The sequence below is a fragment of the Danio rerio genome, chromosome 21 (genome assembly GCF_049306965.1).
Source record: "Danio rerio strain Tuebingen ecotype United States chromosome 21, GRCz12tu, whole genome shotgun sequence".
In the NCBI taxonomy this organism is placed as follows: Eukaryota; Metazoa; Chordata; class Actinopteri; order Cypriniformes; family Danionidae; genus Danio; species Danio rerio.
In genome coordinates, this window is record NC_133196.1 from 45002501 (window position 1) to 45017500 (window position 15000).

Consider the following 15000-nt stretch of genomic DNA (forward strand, 5'->3'; position numbering starts at 1 on the left):
TATTAATAACTCAACCAGTTGAGATAAATATTTGGTGCTTTGTTGGGCTATTTTTACCTTTATTAGGTAATTTATTAATAACTCAACCAGTTAAGATAAATATTTGGTGCTTTGTTGGGCTATTTTTACCTTTATTAGGTAATTTATTAATAACTCAACCAGTTGAGATAAATATTTGGTGCTTTGTTGGGCTATTTTTACCTTTTTTTGGTTATTTATTTAATAACTCAACCAGTTGGGTTAAAAGTAAACAGTCAACTGATTTAACTGACACCAAACAGCTTTATTAATATGCCTGCTTAATGTTGTTTTCGCATTATAAAGTTTATATAAGCTACACTCTAAAAAATGTTGAGTTATTTATTTAACCAATGGTTGAGTTAAACATGTTTGTTTAATGTTGAGTTAATATTGTCAACTGATTTAGCTAACACAAAACAGCTTTATTAATATGCATGCGTAATGTTGTTTTTACGCTTTAAAATTTATTTAAGCTACACTCTAAAAAAATGTTGAGTTATATATTTAATCCAATAGTTGAGTTAAACATATTTGGTGCTTTGTAACCTAGTTAAGCTAGTTAAGCCTTTAAATGTCACTTTAAGCTGTATAGAAGTGCCTTGAAAAAGATCTAGTCAAAAATTATTTACTGTCACCATGGTAAATATAAAATAAAAATGCCATTAGAGATAGGTTATTAAAACTATTATGATTAGAAATGTGTTGAAAAAAAAAATCTGCTCTCTGTTAAACAGAAAACGGGGAAAAAAATAAACAGGGGGGCTAATAATTCTGACTTCAACTATATATCGGCCATCGGCCTCCAAGTCTGAAGAGTTATCGGTTATCGATATCGGCCAAAAAAAATCCATATCGGAGCATCCTTACTGCAGATACTGTTGTCCTCAAAAACAAAAACATAAAAAGTAAATAAAAAAATCTTACACATACCTTATGAACAGTATTACAGAAATTTTTGGCAGCTTTAAAACGTTGACTTTTCCAAACAGATACTTTTACTCTATTTGCACTACATTTTAGGCACGTAATGGTACTTTCCACCACTGTTCACCATACCATATGCAACAAGATCACAATTTAATAACAAAGTAGTGGTAGCAGATAAAAAAAAAAACAGACTTTTCTTTTTTTTTTTTTTTTTTTTAAATAACAAGATTTAATGAATGGCAAATTAGAGCGAAAGGGCAAGCCTACACAAGCACATATGGTATTAGAAAGCTTTGTGAGTGATCTACTAACAATGTGTAAATTACTGTAAAGCTCACAGATGCAGAAGCTCCTTTTAATAATGTCTAACGTAGCACATAAACAGCGCAAATTAGGTGGCAAACAAGAAGCTTGTGTAGAAATGTAGAAACAACAGGGCGAAAAACAACATGGGGTCCTTAATAATGCCAGTAAACTGATATGGCAAACATTAGTAAGTTATGTTGCATGATTCATTTTAAAGCTAAAAATCAGGTCACCTTAAAAAATCGATGTATCCAAACCTTTTCCACACTAATGTTTCACTGCGTATGCAGTAAATCCCAACAGTTTTTTTATTGCCAAAAAAGGGATTTGTTCGAGCTCAAGCTGTTAGTAAATGTGCTGCCTTGTCTCTGCTGTCTGATGCAATTGCTGGTTTGGAAATATTTAATATTTATTTGCATTATAATACACCCAAATTAAACGCGATAAATGATATTATTGCCACTTTATAACTCATACCACTATTAAATAAATATATAAATTTTTACAACATAATAGTGTAATTATTCAGGTACACTGCTTCACATTTTATTTTATTTAGAATATTAAGACGTTAAGAATTAAAACATGAAAAATATATCGTAAAACTAATAAACACTAAATAGATAATAGATGTAAACAAAAACAAGGCGTAGAAACAAAACACGTTTAAGTCAGGAGTAGATTTTAAAAGCATCTCAGGTGCCTGAAGAGGCCATTTTTTTTATAATTAGGCAGATTCTGAGACAGGACTGTTTGCAGCATATTTTTTAAAATGTTGGTTTTTGAGAGAGTGTTTACCTGCTACATCTCATTAGCTATATAGTAAGTTACCTGCCTGTGAGTGTGTGCCATTTCGCACTTTTCGTCACGTTTTCGTCACGTTTATATTTGCTCTGGCGGGTAAATGCACCTGTTACAGCTAACTGTCTGGTGGACCTTTCTTCAGTATCAACTGCGGTTGTTGTTCTCAGGTTGAAAAAAAAGGTAGGGTGGTTATATTTATGTGTGATTTAAGGTTAGTTGTGTTGCCTTTTTTTTTTTTTTATTAGAATATGCAAAAAGGTACATAAATTGGGATCATACAAATACAAAAAACATCAACAAAAAAACATAACAAAACAACAATAAAAAAAAAAAAAAAAAAAAAAAAAAATATATATATATATATATATATATATATATATATATATATATATATATATATATATATATATATATATATATATATATATAGTCAGGTACTGTTAGGTGTGTGTGTGTGTGTGTGTGTATGTGTGTGTGTGTGTGTGTGTGTGTGTCCATGTAAAGGTAACTTGGTGGAAGGTCAGATTACATACATTAGGAACAATGTTAGCCAATAAATGAATCTAGTCTCGCAGATATAAGTAAAACAGATACAAAAGAAACCAGTCAGAGTTAGGGAGTAACAACTATGCTTAGTAATGTATAATAGAAATAATGACAGTAAAAAGAAAGAAAGGACAACAGTAATAATAAATGACAATGATAATAAATCACAAGTACTACCCTAACTACTACTACTGCAGAAAGTTACTTATATTACTATATAATTATTAACTACTATTGCTGCTACTACAATCACAACCACAACTATTACTAATATAATGTCTACTACTGCTGATACTACCACAACAATGACTACCACTACTGATACTACAGCGTCTGCTACAACTAATACAACATCTACTACTACTACTACTACTACTACCGCAATCACTGCTACTACAACATCTACATCAACGACATCTTACTACTGGTACTACTACACCAACAACGATTACTACTGCTACAACGACACTTTTACTACTTCTGCTACCACTATACCAACAACATCAACTACTACAGGAACTAATACTTCAATAATCACAATTACGATCGATACTACTACAATGACTACTACTACTACTACACCAACAACGACTACTACTACTACTGCTACAACGACACCTTTACTACTTCTGCTACCACTATACCAACGACATCAACTACTACAGGAACTACTACTTTAAAATACAATTACAATTGATACTACTACGATGACTACTGCTACAACTACTACTACTACTACAACAACAACAACAACAATTACTGCAACCTTAATAATGATAATCGTATTAATACTTATACTAATGATAATGAAAATGATGTTGCCTTTTTTTTGTTGCCACTGTTCTAAAACTAATTCGACATCTCGGCTCGCTCATGTAAACGGGCTCTCCTTTCCCATTCAGCTTAAAGGTTCAAGAAGCCCTCGAGTACTTTTTTAGAGATTTTAACAGATTTGTGTGTGTTGAGCATGAGTTAAGACAATGTTAGCACCTGTCAGCTTTAATTGTGGGGAAAACTGGATAATTTTGAGCTTTTGTCCTCTAATTTCAGCTTCCGGGGTTAAATGATTTTTGGGGCGGATCAAAATCGGTGACGTAGTGCAAAACTGCAAGTGAAAGAGCTTGCATAATGAAGTCAACAAATTCCCCACGTTCCCCAACTCAGGCTGATGTGTTCTGTAAAAACTAGTGTTGCTTCTGTGGAAGGAGCTCTGGCTAAGCTCTGCTGCACAGGCACAGCTATTTGTAGGTCAACACAGAGCTTTATCTCTCGTCTTGCTCTGTTTGCATGTACGAGTGTGTGTGTGTGTGTGTGTGTGTGTGTGTGTGTGTGAGTGGGTGTGCAATGATTCAGCGCTAATGGGCGGCTTTTTACAGCTGCTCACTCTCGCACCAAACAATTTTAACACCACATGTGACGTTAAAGAAATCTACAAAACGATGCAAGAAAATACAAGGTGTAAAAAATGCCACTGAAGAGCACAAAAGTACAAAAGTAATGGCTTTTATAATTCTGCTCTGCTCGACTGGGAAATAAAAGGCGCCCGTAGCCAGCAGCAGTGATCATAAAAGCAGATTGGATTTAGATTCTGCTCCTTTAATAAATGCATCACGGGTTCATTAATAGTCGCTTGTATGCGTTTATAACTGTTATCAAAGGTGAGGCTTCCAGGTGATCATTTGTCAGCTGCTATAAAAAGGGGATATAAAAGTGATGCAACACCAGACCAACTTTCAGGAAAATGGGACACCGATCAGCTTCATCAAAATCTACACACATACGACGGTGTTAGAGGACATTCAAACAGAATGTGTTTTACATTTAAAAAATAAAACATATTAAATGTAGAAATTGGGTGGGGAAACACAGTCATGAGTTGCCAGGTGTGATATAAATGCATAGTTTAATTACACAACTATAAACTACAACATGGCAACATCAACAGCCTGAGGTATTTGTGCTCCTAATTACATTACAAACCACAGAAAAGGGCAAATTCTTCAGCAGGACAGCGCTCCTTCTCATACTTCAGCCTCCACATCAAAGCTCCTGAAAGCAAAGAAGTGCCAATGTGCTCCAGGATTGGCCAGCCCAGTCACCAGACATGAACATTATTGAGCATGTATGGAATGAGATGGAGGAGGAGGCATTGAAGATGAATCCATATCATCTAGATGAACTCTGGGAGTCCTGCAAGAACACTTTCTTTGCCATTCCAGATGACTTTAATAAAAAGTGATTTGAGTTATTGCAGAGATGTATGGATGCAGTCCTCCAAGCTCATGGGAGCACTTCACACTAAATATGCCAAATATGCAAAAGTGATGCAAAAGTGATAACGGGAGCACCACGGCAATGATCCAACATCTAAAACGCAAATATGTTGTAGGGTTTAATGAGGAGGAAGGGAGCGACAGCAGGGTATATCACCACAGAATCCTACTTTGTTCTGTTTTGAAGTGAGGAACATAATTTTTCTGGTGCTGGTGTTTACTTGTTATCCATATTGACAAGCATGACGTGAAAAATAAAAACTGAGTGTTGGCTGGCGCTGAACCGGAGAAAGACGTATCAAATTATCCCAACTGTGCAGTGTTTTTAACCACCCAATGCTTATTTTATGTTTTAGACATGTAAATACACACCAATACTAGTAAAACAACACATTTAGAGTTTGTAAAACACATAAGAAAGTCTATGGAAGTCTAACAATTTTTAGTTGATGAAATAAAAGCAGATGATAATGTGTCTAAAATGTGTTTTATTAACTGCTAAATAAAAAATAAAAAACATGCAGCAATTTTTCATAGCTTTAATTATAGCTTTGATGTCATATTAGAAGCCAGCTAACACACTGTTAACTAAGGGTGTCACGATCCTCCAAATCCTCGATTCGATTACATTTTCGATTCTAAAGTCATGATTCGATTACATTTTCGATTATGAATAATTAATTAATTAATAACGAATTAATTATTTGTAGCCTACCGTTTAAACTACCTGACTTGCATAGTCTTTGTTTTACCCATAAACAAATCATACAGTAAATGAATAAAGGTAAGTTACACACATAATTACCACCTGTCAATCACTTTTTTCAGCGGGACTCGTGAATAGGCAGTGATCGGTGTCGTTATAATGGCGTCGGTAAAAAAAGGTGCACAACCAACAGGAACCAGCCAACACTTGTGTGAAAGTAAAAGATGGAAGCAGTCTACTGACCAGCTGACTGCCTGGACCCGCTGTCTCGAGCGCATGACAATGTGTCTGCGTCTGTGTGTGAATAAGTGTGTGTGGTCACGTGATGTGCGTTTTCAGCGGTAGTGAGGAAGGAGGGCTGCTCAGAAATGCTGCACGCCAGTGTGGATGTCGATCGTTGTCGTTCTAAAATGCCATTTAAAAACAAAGACATATTAGTGTAAACAGGGCCTGAGTGTGTATTTTTCGCGAGCGGATTTGCAACATCCCAACCGTAATACGTAGATAGAAGAGCTTGCAAACTGTGTTTTTTTTTTGGTAGACAACACGAACGTTGTCAACATAACTAACTGGAAATCCAAAATACTTCCACACCGGCGACTTCATTGAAAGAGGAGAGGATTTAAGCTCTGTCGACGGGTCTCCTGCGTCTGCAGTTTAACAAGCACTTCAACAAGCATGTTTTTTTACCGCTTGGTAAGCCAAGCTAACGTGACATGGGGGCGTGGCAGCATCGACGATTCTATTTTTTGATTCGATAATCGAAATTGAGCATAAATTTCAATAAATAAAATCGTGACACCCTTACTGTTAACACAAGATTATGAGAGTCTTCTAAAAACCCAATCAAAACAAATGAATGTGCCTATCTAGCATGTTTACATGCAATAACAAGTGAAAAAGAAAGCTAAAAAACAGATTCGGTTTGAATGACCCCTTTCTGGATTACAAGCCAGCTTCAGCTTTTATTTGATTACAGAGAAAGCAACTCAACAAACCATGTGAGCAGATGCAGGAATCTACGTGCCCATAGTACAAAGGTTTCTGGCCATCAATACAGTACTTTGAGACTCTTATCTTACCTTTCAGAGTGTCTTGCTCAGCCCTCATGATGTCAATCAGAGAGTTCTCCAGAGAATGCATGTTGAAGCCATCGAATGAGCGGGGACGATCCTGTGAGGGGAGGAAAAAGGAGGATGGGTATCAAGACAAACAACTATGATGGCATTCTCATATCCCTTGGCTCTGCGGGAGTATTCCTTTCATCTACAATAGAGTTCAAGCTCTTGTTCTTTTGTTCCTCTCAAAGAACTATATCCTGTTGAATGAAGTCACAAATGAAAGGCTCAACAGAGGCTCCAGACCAAAACACACACAATCGGATTGGTTCACAACACGCTTGACCTCTGGATCATGTGCCTAATGTCTAATGTGGCAAGTCTAATGATTGACATGATTCATATGCACAAAGGTTGAACGCAAATTGGCTGAGAAAGCACAATCCTTTATAAAATAGCTACAAAAACTATGTTTTTTTTACACAACAGCAGTGTACTAAAACCTAGGGCTGGGCAATATGGGCAAAAATTCATATCTAAGTATTTTTAGGAGGAATGATGGTATAGGATATATATCTGGTATTTTGCCCTAAGTAGTTACTTGAGAGTCAAAACCTTTATTAAAACTTTATTAAACAGTTTTTGAGCAAAATATAATTCAAACACAGGGTTTTCCCTCCCTGTTATTATCATCATTATGATCATCATTCTTACATTGTTATTTGTTGAAAGAGTAGCTAACAGTGATATATTAAAACAGAAAAAGAATTGTTTGGTAGAAAAATGCAGTTTTTTTTTTTTTTATTTAAAATTTTATTTTTTTACGTTTTAATAATCGTTTAAACCGCTTGTACACTAGGCACACATACAAATCAAATCTTCCAGTTAAAGGGCTAAAATAAATTAATTAATTAAACAATAAATAAATCAAGACAATGACACCAGTTGACAAATGACACCAATGACAAGTCAATATGCAATACCAGACTAGAACGCAGAGCTAAGGCTGCATTTACACTGCAGATCTTGATGGTCAATTCCGATTTTGTGACTGTATCAAATTTTTTAGATGACCTGCTTGCATCATTTTTTAAAAGTGACTCGTGTCCGATTGTCTGCATTTACAGGGCACACGGCAAAGGCGCAATGACAGTTAACAACAGCTGAAAATTAAGCACACACACACAAATATTGCCATTGTTTTCACAATAGTGGATTTTAAACAAGGGTATAATTTAAAATATATATAAACAGCAGGGAATACGTCACCATTTTTCTCAGAAAACATTTTCAAACGTGCTGTTGACTTGAAATTGTCACTAACAACCACAGAAATCCATATATGCAAGGACAATATTAATTAGTTCACAAATTAAGTTATGAGTGATAGAATAAACTGACACAGGGAAAAAGTAAAAAGCCCAGACAGCAGCTGAAATCTCTCATTAGTTCTTCAGCAACCCACTGCACCTCATCAGTGTAAATGAGTATCAGCTGTCTCAGTCCAACATCTACATTACCAGAACGATGAAGATGAAACCAGGGTGGACATTTCAGCAAGACAATGGCTGTTTCTCAATATGCGTTCTTCAGCGGTCTTGCGTCCTCGTGTTCTCGTGCAACATCATCATCAGCTGCCTAAGTTCAGTTCCAATACTCAAGACCGCAAGTACGGAGGACGCGTGAAACTTCCCGGATGTGTTCTTGATATCGAGGACGCACCGATGCAGACTTCAGCAGCGAGCTCGCTCTGGAAGTCCCAGAAGTCATTGCGACTGGAGGTGGGAAGCGCAGCATTTTATTTAGATTTATTATTAAAGTTCAGAGATATTACTTATTTACCTCAGGAGTTTCCCTAAATGAAACGGTGAAAGTAAACATTAACATGAACATCTTAATAAAGGAATAAACACATTAAGGGTGTTTGTTTGATGAAATTCGTATTAATTTTTTTTTATTTATATTGTGCAGAGTATATTTATAATGTTTTTATGCAGAGTATTTATTTTGAAGAGGGGGGAAACAATAAATCGTTGTATGAAGGCTGTAATGTTTAAATAATTTCCATTTAAAACGCGTGAAGGTCACATGACCATCAGGAAGAACGCAGCATCCCATTTCTCAAAGGACGCGTTCTCTGCCCTCGCGGTCTCCTGAGTTCGTTCTTCCGAGGACACCTGGCAAGACCGGTCTCCACAAGAACGCAAGTCCATTCTCTGCGTTCTTGGAATTGAGAAACAGCTAATGATCCAAAACATAGCCAAGAAAACTCTCAGATGCTTTCAGAGAAAGAAAATCAAGCTGTAGAATGGCCCAGCCAATCACCTGACTTAAATCCAATAGAAAATACAAAATAAAGCTCAGATTTGATAAAAGAGTACCACAGAACCATCAAGAGTTTTGCACTGTTGAAGTCTGTGGGGAAAAAGGGAAAAAAAAAACACCTGAGCAATGCATGACTTCATTCTCCACATAAGAGGCATATTTAAGCTGCCATCACTGAAAAACCCTTTTATATAAAGTATTAAATAAATTTAATTAGTTCAGCATGCTCTCCTTGTGTCATTTTATTATTACACGTAACAATTTTTTCAGATATTTTTTTGTTGTGTTATCTATTTAATGGGTTTTTACCAATTAAAAAAATTCAATTCCATGTCAACAACTTCTATAGAATATTTTGCACAAGAAAACAGCACATGTTGAATACTTATTTCCCCCAACTGTAAATCAGATCCTCTAAAATGCCTTTATCATCTAAATAAAATGGCAAAACCGCATAGGAAGTTTTCAAGTTTCAGTTGAAAACGACATTGTGTAAATGTTTACATATAGACAGAGTCAAGCACACAACTAAAATGCTTCTTATACTATCAACTAGGAGAGTAATTCATCTAACAAAGATCTTGTGTAGTTTAGGGATGCAACAATACAGTTAGCCCACAGTTCAATCCATACATCGTTTTTTTAACACTGTTTTCGGTTCGGTTTGGTCCTCATGGCTTGACACATGTTTTATTATTATTCTATAGGCAATAGGAACAGTAAGTGGTTAAGGAGAAAAAATAAAAACAATTTATTACAATACTCCTTTTGTTTTACTTAAAAGCCAAGAAAAGAACACTAGTTCCTAGCGTATTGAATAAAAAAATGAACACTGAAATCTCACAGCTGCTGGTAGCCCATGTACAAACTGGGGAACACATGCATTCCTACATTTTGATAATAAACATACATATGAAGATAATAAAGAAAAATTGGCCATTTCAAATAAACATATTTGTACTTCAGTAAACATAAATAAACCATCTTAATTATCTAGGTGCTAAAAAAAGTCTGTAACGCGGATCGAGTGCTTTTATAAGATGACAAAAGCCTGTATCTATAATCACCAAAAACGGCTGCAAATCTTTAGCAAAAAACACCCACACAGCCTTTGTTTTTTTTATGTGTCTCTCTATACCAGTTGGGTATGTTTGCTTGAAAGATTCAGCGAGGGATTGTTGCTATTTGGAGGACTTTATCACCTACTCTGCTATCCTGCCTTCAGACAGTGATATTGCTGGGTGACGGCGCTGCAGACGTGCAGTCATGGTTATACGTGTAAAACAATGCTTGCACACAGTTATTTTTTGTTCATTGTTTTTTTCTTTTATTGGTATTATAATTACCGGCAAAACCGAAATGTCCTCACACCGCAGATTTGAAAGACGCCGGCGCTTCCATGTTCTGTTGCCTCACTTCACCGCCGCTCGCCATGTTAAAGTGTGGAATGATGGTTTAAGCACCCCTAAACTTTAGAGCATAGTGATTGGATATTTACTCGCAGGGAGGAGTTGCCTCATCTCAGCTCATGGACTTAGAGGCACACACAGTCAATTCGGGGAGATATGAAACGCACATGAATTATTTAAACACAAAACCGAGAAAACCGCAAATCACAAGCGCGTATTGAACCGTGGATGTGGAACCGAAAGGTTCAATATTATATTGAGAACCGTGGCATCCCTAGTGTAGTTTTTTTCCCTTCTTTTGTTATTCTCGTTGATTTATTTTTATTCAATCAGTTTTCTCCTTTGTAATGTTTGTCTCCTTTATTTATTTAATATTTTTATATAACTTATTTTTTCCTCCATAATACTCTCCATAATTCCTTTCAAAACATAACATAAACTTCCAAACTTAACATAAACACGATTTAGAGACATGTATTTAATACCAATAATAATCACACACCAACACATCACATGATCACATATTCATTTAACCTCAGTTTGTGCTTTTGTTTTCTCATGTTTACTGTTAAACCTGCTTTACGACCTCTATCCTCATTGTAAAGCAAAAAAGAGAGAGATTACGTTGTTATGGATTTAATTTAACAACGAATGTCTCAGTGAGAACCTTAAAACACTCAGTTTGTACTTCTATAGCTCAATCAGGCATGTATTTATTTACCATTAGTGACTCTCGTTGTGTCCAATGCCAATGATCAAAACTCACAGCTTTGACGACACTAACCATTCTGTACCAGATCAACTACTATTGGATTACATAAAGACCACAAAAAGATGAATAAACAAGCTAGATAAACGTTAAAAAGCATTCATACTTTAAACGGATTAAAACATTCCTCTTTACCTGATGATTCAGCACAATCAGTGTTTAAACTGGAGCGTCATCTCAAAACTTTGACTTGAATCCAACACATACCTCAGGTTCAAGACTCTTCATTCTATTGTCCACCAAAAACAAACAATAACAGAATCTCGGTCTTCCTGTTTTTTTGAAGGTCAAAAAGACATTCTATGCAAGTACGTCAGCGCAGACGCAAATACCGAGCCTAAAAAGCATTACAAGAGTTCAAGTGTACATACTTAGGCAGCTCTTGTGTTAATGCGACTGTAACACAGCACTTAAACGGTTATAGTTCACCCAAAATTACGATTCTGTTTACTCGCTGTTGACTTGTTCTAAACCTTTGAGTTTCTGTCTTCTGAAAAAGAAGACATTTTCATGAGTGTTAGAAAACTGTAAGCATTGACTTCTATAGTATTTGTTTATCTTGCTATGGAAGTAGACGTTACAAGATTTCAAGCTTTCTTAAAAAGTATCTACTTCAGATATTTCTTTAATATCTACATTAACTCACACATGTGTGGTCCTCAATCTGCACAACATTCTTTTATTATCATCAAAAGTTATATATATCTAAAATTGTTCACATCATGTAAAGGAAAGTCAATGGTGTTCAAAACATCAACAAAGTCACACACATACAAACACACCCATCTTAAGTCCCATACAGGTTTCTGAATGACTTTCTTTTTTCTTTCCTGGAAACGAAGATCTTTTGTATTCTTCTATGTTCATCTACATCTTTAAAACAACAGGAGAGCGAGTAAAAAAACATACAATTTTCATATTTGTAGTCAAGTAACCCTTTATGATAGATTACACGCATAAATACATCACTTTGTGTTTGAAAATGAGCAGTAGAAAATATAACTATAATAATCCTCAAGATCAAACCTTCCTTAGAAAAGAAATGTAATATTTTGTTAGTGCTTCCCCACAGGTTTGAAATATACTTGCGGTGGTAGCCGGTTTGAAATACCTTTTGCCGAGGGCACATAAATGGTCAACTACATGCAACAAACAAAACAGTGATTTTTGACTAAATATTTTATTTATTATGACACAGTATCAACTTTAACTAAATTGATAGTTATAATATATAATACATATATATAAGGCGACACAGTGGCGCAGTAGGTAGTGCTGTCACCTCACAGCAAGAAGGTCGCTGGTGGTTTGAGCCCCGGCTAGGTCAGTTGGCATTTTCGGATTTAGCCGGGAGAGCTTGTGCTGAGCGGAGCTCTCAGTAAGGGACCGTCGGAAAAGTGTTTATTTTTTCCATTTTTTTTTTTTGCTACGCTCAGCGCGAGGGCAAGGGCTTAAGTGTGTGTGTGTGTGTGTGTGTGTGTGTGTGTGTGTGTGTGTGTGTGTGTGTGTGTGTGTGTGTGTGTTTGTTTGTTTGGTGCTGTCTACGTTTGTGTATGTGTGTGAATGAGAGACAGTGTGGTGCTGTGTGTTTATACAGACAGCTTTTTATAGCCTCCCCAAAAATATAAAGCTGACTATGGAAAGCATCGTCAATGCACTGTGCTGCACCGAAATATCGAATTGAACTGAATTGATGGCATGATAATCGTAACCGTGAGACCAGTATAGGTTCACACCTCTAACGTCCAGTGTTCTCCAGCCTTGGCGCCTAGACTGCTCTGCACAAGACGTTTGGCCATAGGAGAAATGGTCATACCCAACCAAGCCTGCTTTCTCTCTAGGTTTTTATCCTTTTTTTTTTTTAAACAGAACTTAAAATCTGAAAACTGGACTGAGGCTGTTTTGATTTACTATAATCTTCTATGTGAAGCTGCTTTGACACAATCTACATTGTAAAAGCGCTACAGGAATAAAGAGTAACTGAATTGAAAATGTAGACCAATGTAAACAACATGTAAAGTCAATTATTTTACTGTCCATTACTGGACAATTTCTTTGTAGCTACTGTAGGAATGAATTACACACTCTTGCGAATACACATTGCCAGTACTGTGTGTGAAATCCAGCTTTGCATTACCAATTGCATACAATGTGTTCCAGGCCTTTAAAACCGCCATATGAACTCATTCAATTGGCCTATTTACAAGGTTAATCTTCATTTAGACTAATAATGTTGTTTTTTAAACTGCCGTCACTGGCATTAACACCAAATTTGCCACCTTTGAAATGCTTTAAACACAAGTCTGCCAAAGAAAAAAACACACCCACGCAGTTATGAGAGTAATTGTCATATTGGTACGCATATGACATAGTCAGTTTCAGATAGCTATTTATATCAATTCAGCTAGCTATTTATATTCCATGTTGTACCAGATCTCCAACATAACAGAGCTTCCACCTGAACTGGAGGGTGTGATGAGTACAATCTGCCGGTGCTCAGTCACGATCTGGCATCTGCTGTGATCTTCAGAGCAGCACTCATCCCCCTCAGCTTCGAGAGGCCGAGTGTTCACGCAGGGCACTTATGCCACAGCACAGGGTAGGTGCACGGATTCAGAACACCAGAGCGGGCCATAGGCCATCTTCAGAATTACTGCACAGTACACTTCACTGAGAGGCCTTTGATGAAGAACCAGCTCATAAAAGAAAAACAACTAAATAGAAGTAATGAATAAATGATTTAACAGGATATAGACTTGAAACAAGTGAAAGTATATGCCAGAGGACTAAGATAAATATATTTGGTATATTATTTCTTAAAATAAGAAAACCTACCCAGGCTTCATTACTATATTTTTATATTTATACATAATATTTTCATGTATGAGTAGTATGAGTGTGTGTGTGAATGTGTGTGTGGATGTTTCCCAGAGATGGGTTGCGGCTGGAAGGGCATCCGCTGCGTAAAAACTTGCTGGATAAGTTGGCGGTTCATTCTGCTGTGGTGACCCCGGATTAATAAAGGGATTAAGCCGACAAAACTAAAAAAATTGAGCAATTTTCACTTGATTCGTTCAAGTGTTTTTTGCTTTAAAAAAATATAGTTTTGGACTCTACATAAAAATACTGCGTGCAACAGAGTTACCAATATTTTTTTTTAAAGTAAATAGCACATGAGATTTTTTACACTGTAGTGTGGATGACCATTTTTTCTGAAAGAATTGAAAACAAAGTGTGGACATGGAGCATTTTTAGATTAGCCAAAGTATTTTCTGGTAGTACCTAGAATAGCAAAGTCGAGTAAAGGAGGTCGAGCCTTCTCTTTCATGGCTCCTACACTCTGGAATAGCCTTCCTGATAACGTCCGAGGCTCAGACACACTCTCCCAGTTCAAAACTAGATTAAAGACCTATCTGTTTAGTAAAGCATACACTCAATGCATCACCTAGCTGTTCCACACAGGCTTCTGCATCTTGCTTATATACACTTTGAACAGCAGCTACGCTAATTATTCTCTTTATTCTCTATTTTCACCTGGGGATACTCATCCCGAGGTCCTCAGATTATGCGGAGTCACTGATTGGATCCAAGACCAGCGACGAGATGATCCCAAGGTTTCCATATCCGGGACTAGGCCATATCCTGAGCTGCTGCTGCTCTGATGGTCATGGGGAGTGGAGAACATGTGTCTGATTCCAGCAACGCTCCAGGGACAGACGAGTCTTCGCTGAGGCCATCTTCCAGCCTCCACCGGGGTGACTGAAGCTCTGCACAAGACTTTTGGCCAGCGGAGAAATTAAAATGGTCGTGCCGAACTGAGTCTGGTTCTCTCAAGGTTTTTTTTCTTCACTCCCAT

At 36.5% G+C, this 15000-nt stretch overlaps 1 protein-coding gene across 3 annotated transcripts in view; it reads right to left on the minus strand.

The window, feature by feature from the left end:
- cpeb4b (cytoplasmic polyadenylation element binding protein 4b) overlaps positions 1 to 15000 on the minus strand; it is a 61091-nt gene that overhangs the window by 25514 nt on the left and 20577 nt on the right. For 2 of the 3 annotated variants that reach the window (XM_009295677.5, NM_001351713.1), the window contains exon 3: positions 6666 to 6756. In XM_009295677.5, coding sequence (XP_009293952.1) covers positions 6666 to 6756 — 91 coding nt within the window. Of the gene's footprint in view, positions 1 to 6641; positions 6757 to 15000 lie in introns of all 3 variants that reach the window. The other variant, XR_012396448.1, reaches the window with a different exon arrangement.